The sequence below is a fragment of the Bison bison genome, unplaced genomic scaffold (genome assembly GCF_000754665.1).
Source record: "Bison bison bison isolate TAMUID 2011002044 unplaced genomic scaffold, Bison_UMD1.0 scf7180017864356, whole genome shotgun sequence".
Classification (NCBI taxonomy): domain Eukaryota; kingdom Metazoa; phylum Chordata; class Mammalia; order Artiodactyla; family Bovidae; genus Bison; species Bison bison.
The window spans coordinates 3,861,676-3,867,381 of NW_011494928.1; the positions used below are offsets into that span (position 1 = coordinate 3,861,676).

At 37.1% G+C, this 5,706-nt stretch overlaps 1 protein-coding gene across 3 annotated transcripts in view; it reads left to right on the forward strand.

Moving 5' to 3' along the window:
- Window positions 1-5,431, forward strand: part of LOC104999610 (chromosome unknown open reading frame, human C11orf54) — a 23,369-nt gene extending 17,938 nt beyond the window's left edge. For 2 of the 3 annotated variants that reach the window (XM_010855169.1, XM_010855168.1), the window contains exons 7-8: window positions 3,902-4,018; window positions 4,885-5,152. In XM_010855169.1, coding sequence (XP_010853471.1) covers window positions 3,902-4,018; window positions 4,885-5,058 — 291 coding nt within the window. In that variant the 3' untranslated portion in view covers window positions 5,059-5,152. Of the gene's footprint in view, window positions 1-3,901; window positions 4,019-4,884 lie in introns of all 3 variants that reach the window. The other variant, XM_010855170.1, reaches the window with a different exon arrangement.
- Window positions 5,432-5,706: the final 275 nt, after the last annotated feature.

The window sequence follows — 5,706 nt, forward strand, 5'->3', positions numbered from 1 at the left end:
TTAAAAGATGCTTGCTCCTTGGAAGAAAAGTTATGACCAACCTAGACAGCATATTAAAAAGCAGAGACATTATTTTGCCAGCAAAGGTCCGTCTAGTCAAAGCTACGGTTTTTTGAGTAGTCTTGTATGGATGGGAGAGTTGGACTATAAAGAAAGCTGAGCGCCGAAGAATTGATGCTTTTAAACTGTGGTGTTGGAAAAGACTCTTGAGAGTCCCCTGGACTGCAAGGAGATCCAAGCAGTCCATCCTAAAGGAAATCAGTCCCTGAATATTCATTGGAAGGACTGATGCTGAAGCTGAAGCTCCAGGTGGCTGAAGGCCACCTGATGCAAAGAAGTAACTCATTAGAAAAGACCCTGATGCTGGGAAAGATTGAAGGCAGGAGGAGAAGGGGATAACAGAGGATGAGATGGTTGGATGGCATCACTGACTCAATCGACATGAGATTGAGTAAACTCTGGAAGTTGGTGATGGACAGAGAGGCCTGTTGTGCTATAGACCATGGGGTCGCAAAGAGTCGGACACAACTGAGTGACTGAACTGAATTGAACTGGACTAACTGTAAAAAAAAAAAAAAAAGAATATATTTATAAGATATTAATGATGGACAAACCAGGTCATCTAGGATTTCACAAATAATTTTTGGGACTTCCCTGGTGGTCCAGTGGTTAAGTATACACCCGCCATTTCAGGGGACACAAGTTCGATCCCTGGTCCTGGAAGATCCCACATGCCACAGGGCAGCTAAGTCCACGAGCCACAACTACTGAGCCCACACACTCTAGAGCCCATGCTCTGCTACAGGAGAAGCCATTGCGAATGAGAGGCCCACGTACCACAGCTGGAGAGTGGCCCTTGCTTTCAGCAACTAGAGAAAGCCCTCATGTAGCAACAAAGACCCAACAAGCCAAAAATAAAATAAACAAAAAAATTATTTAAAAAAATAATAATTTTTGGTAGGTGAGTGAATGAAGTGTCACTGTTCATTCCCAAGTCATTTCAGACTCTTTGTGATCCCATGGACTGCAGGACGCTAGGCTCCTCTGTCCTCTATTTCCCAGAGTTTGCTCAAATTCATGTCCATTGAGTCAATGATGAACAAAATGTAAAAGTGTTACACTTTAATGTTGTTTTGTTTTAACAATGAAGCTGTCACAAAATATATTGTTTTAAAATTTTTAGTCTGATAATTTTAAATGGCAAACCAGCTGATCTCACATATAAATACATATTATGAAACTACTTAATTACTTTTCCAAATTATTTACAACAAAATTAAAGGTCAATCCATTTGTAAATACCAAATGATTATAGGATTTTAAAAAAATCAAATAAATAATACTTCATTACAAACTGTAGTTAACATGATGTACATTAGATCTTTAAACTTATTCATCTTACAACTGAATTTTGTACCCTTTGATCAGCATCTCCTCATTTTACTCCCATCCTGCCTCAGCCTCTGACAACCACCACTCTACTGTTTCTCTAGACTGGACTTTTTTAGATTCCACATACAAGTGATATCACCCAATATTTGTCTGCGACTGGCTTATTTCACTCAGTATAGTATCTTCCAAGTTCATCTACATTGTTACAAATGGTGGGATTTCCTGCTTTTTAAAGCCTGAATGATATTTCATATATATGTATATCGCAACTAGAAAGATAGGTAATAATTTCTTTGTCCCTTCATCCATTATTGTTGTTATTGTTTAGTTGCTAAGTGTCTGACTCTTTGGCATCCCATGGACTGCAGCATACCAGGCTCCTCTGTCCTCCACTGTCTCCCAGAATTTGCTCCAATTCATGTCCATTGAGTTGGTGATGCCATCCAACCATCTCAGTATCTGTCGCCCCCTTCTCCTCCTTCCCTCAGTCTTTCCCAGCATCAGGGTCTTTTCCAATGAGTTGTCTCTTCGTACGAGGTAGCCAAAGTATTGGAGCTTCAGCTTCAGCGTCAGTCCTTCCAATGAATATTCAGGGTTGATTTCCTTTAGGATTGACTGATTTGATCTCCTTGCAGTCCAAGGGACTCTCAAGAGTCTTCTCCAACACCACAGTTCGAAAGCATCGATTCTTCAGTGTTCAGCCTTCTTTATGGTCCAATTCTCACATCCATAGATGACTACTGAAAAACCATAGCTTTGGCTATATGGATTTTTGTCAGCAAGGTACTATCTCTGCTTTTTAATGCGCTGTCTATGTTGGTCATAGCTTTTCTTTCAAGGAGCAAGCGTCTTTTAATTTCCTGGCTGTTTTCATCCATTGACAGACACTTAGGTTGTGTTTCCCAGCCTTGGCTATCATGAATACTGCTGCAGTGAACATAGGAGTCCAGATATCTCTTCAAGATGGTGATTTCATTTACTTTGGATATATACCTAGAAGTAGAATTGCTAGATCATATGCTAGTTTTATTTTTACTTTTTGAGGAACTTCCATAATGGTTGTACCAGTTTACATTCCCACTAGCAGTGTACAGGGTTGTCTTTTCTCTACGTCCTCACCAACACTTTATCTCTTGTCTTTTTGGTAACAGCCATCTTCACTAAAATGAGCTGATGTCTCATGGTTTTGATTTGCATTTCCCAAATGAATAGTGATATTGAGTGCTTCTTCATATACCTGTTGCCCATTTGTATGTCTTCTTTGGAAAAAATGTCTAATTCAGTTCTTTGATCATTAAAAAATTTTTTTTGCTCATGAATTCCTTATGTATTTTAGGTATTAACCCCTTATCAGATATATGGTTTGCAGATATTTTCTCCCATTCCATAGGTTGCCTTTTCATTTTGTTGACTTTTCTTTTCTTTGCTGTACAAAAGCTTTTTAGCTTAATGTAATCCCACTTGTTTTCCTTTTGTTACCTGTACTTTTGATGCCAAGTCTAAAAAGTCAAGTCCAATGTCTTAAAACTTTCTCCTGATGTTTTCTTCTAAAAGTCTTTATAGCTTTAGCTCTTATATTTAGGTGTTTTATCCATTTTTAGCTTTTGTATCTGGTATGAAGTAAGGGTCTAACTTCATTTTTTTGCATATGGACATCAGTTTTCCAAGTTTTGTTTGTTAAAAAGATAGTCCTTTCCCATTGAATGGTCATGGCATCCTTGTCAGAATATATGCAAGGATGTACTTCTGGGATCTCTTCTGTTCCATTGATCTGTATACCTGTCTTTATGCTAGTATCACACTGTTTTGATTACTACAGCTTTGTAGTAAGCTTGATATCAGGAAGTGTGAGACTTCCAACTTTCTTCTTCTTTTTCAAGATTGTTTTGACGATTTGGGGCCCCTTGAGATTCCATATGAATTTTTGATGAATTTTTCTGTTTCTGCAAAAACACCATTGGGATTTTGATAGGAATTGCAGTGAATCTGTAGATCATATTTGATAGTACTGACATGTCAACAATATTAAATTGTCCAATCCATGAGCACAAGATGCCTTTCCATTTATTAGAGTCTTTTAAAATTCATTTCAGCAATGCTTTGCACTTTTCAATATACAAGTCTTTAGCCTCCTTAAGTGTATTCCTCCTCAATACTTTATTCTTTTTGATGCTTCTACTCCACTTTCAATGCCTTGCTTTTTTTTTTCCATCTAGCAATAGCAATAGTAACATTTAAAACTGGGATGAGGATATGCTCATATGAAAGCTGATAAGCTATGAAAAATAAAAATACAGCAATAGACTCCTTTATTTATTCAGTCGTATCTTTCAGTGTGTACACACTGGTTGGCGGTCCTTTTGAAAACTAGGGTATATGAATCTCCTGGTGCCAAAAATAGCAGTAGAATGTATAAGAAAGCTTAAAGCTTTTAACAATGAAATTATATGTAAATTTTTAGCTCAGAAATATTCAGTATGTTTACATGTTTAATGTCCTCTTACTGTAGCCTGCAGAATTTTCTTCCTGTCCATTGAACTCTGATGAAGACGTGAATAAATGGTTGCATTTTTATGAGATGAAGGCTCCTTTGGTTTGTCTGCCAGTTTTTGTCTCCAGAGACCCCGTAAGTCTATGTCTGTCTTTTACATTGAAAGATATTACAGTGGTAATGCTTGATTTTTAGAATATTCGTTTAGAATAATTAAGCACTTTTTGTTCTTAATTAAGAACTGGGATAGTTTCTAGAATTACCTTGAAAGGTAAGGAAGCAAGTAGCTGACTACTTAAGATCTAGGCAAAGTAGATTTTACCTTTGGAGAATTGAAGGCACCAAACATTTTAAATAGCATCCAAAGTTATGTTATTAAACAGTAGAATCAGGACAGGATTCAGATCTATTTGCTGTTCTTCATACTATTCATCATATTCTAGTTTTCTACCCTTGAAAAATAATAATATAGACTAATTCAAACCAAATATCTACCACTGTACTGACTAGTTATATCTTTTGATCTAGTGATGACATGTTTAGGAATTAATCATTAAATATATGCTTACATGATAAAATGATTAGTGAAAAGGGTTATTCATGACATCATTGTTGTAATAGCAGAAGAGCTGGAAATAATCTAAATCACATTTGAAAAGAATTAGGAAGCTCTCATGATCTGAAAGCTATATTGCTAATTTAAGAAAAACAACATACAGCATAGTAGTTGCAGAATACTAGATATGAGTAATTAAAAAAATAGATCTTTCTGGAAGGATATAGGAGATACTGCTTACTGTGGTTGCCTTTAAGGAAAGGAGTGGTAATGGCAGGAGTTGGAAAGATGAATTTTACTGAATATAAACTTTTGCACCCTCTGAATTTTGATTCATGTGTCTGTATTACCTATCCCAAAAAATTACTGTAGCCTAAATTTAAAAGGTCTCCTATCCCCTAAGTTCTAATTGGAAGACTAACAGATGGCTCCTCTGTCATTCTAGGGGTTTGATTTGCGGTTGGAGCACACTCATTGTTTCAGTCATCATGGAGAAGGTGGACACTACCATTATGACACCACCCCAGATATAGTGGAGTACCTCGGATACTTCTTACCTGCCGAGTTTCTCTATCGCATTGATCAACCAAAAGAGACCCATTCATTTGGGCGAGATTAAATCATCTGGTACTTGTTTAGAAAAAGTAATAATTAACTAAGGTTAATTGATTGATTAACTCATTAATTGATACTAATATAAAGTCTAATAGAAATGATCTCACTACTTAAGCCCTATTTTTGGGGGCCTTTAAAATGAAAGTTATGTTAACATTGGGTTCTGTGTTATTTCACAGATCTATCTGAAAGGGACTATTGGGAACACAATACACATGATGGAGATGTTCTTCATTATTTTTAATCTAAAAATCATTCTTATGTTTATAATTAAGTATAAACATGATTAAGAATTGATTATTCCTACTGCTAAGTCGCTTCAGTCGTGTCCGACTCTGTGTGACCCCATAGATGGCAGCCCACCAGGCTTCCCCATCCCTGGGATTCTCCTGGCAAGAACACTGGAGTGGGTTGCCATTTCCTTCTCCAATGCAGGAAAGTGAAAAGTGAAAGTGAAGTTGCTCAGTCGTGTCCAACTCCTAGCAACCCCATGGACTGCAGCCTACCAGGCTCCTCTGTCCATGGGATTTTCCAGGCAAGAGTACTGGAGTGGGGTGCCATTGCCTTCTCCTAGCTAATGGTAATTTACATTTGTATAACATTACTCAATTTTTAGTCTCACAACTGCCAAGTGGATGTTTCTGGGTATTAG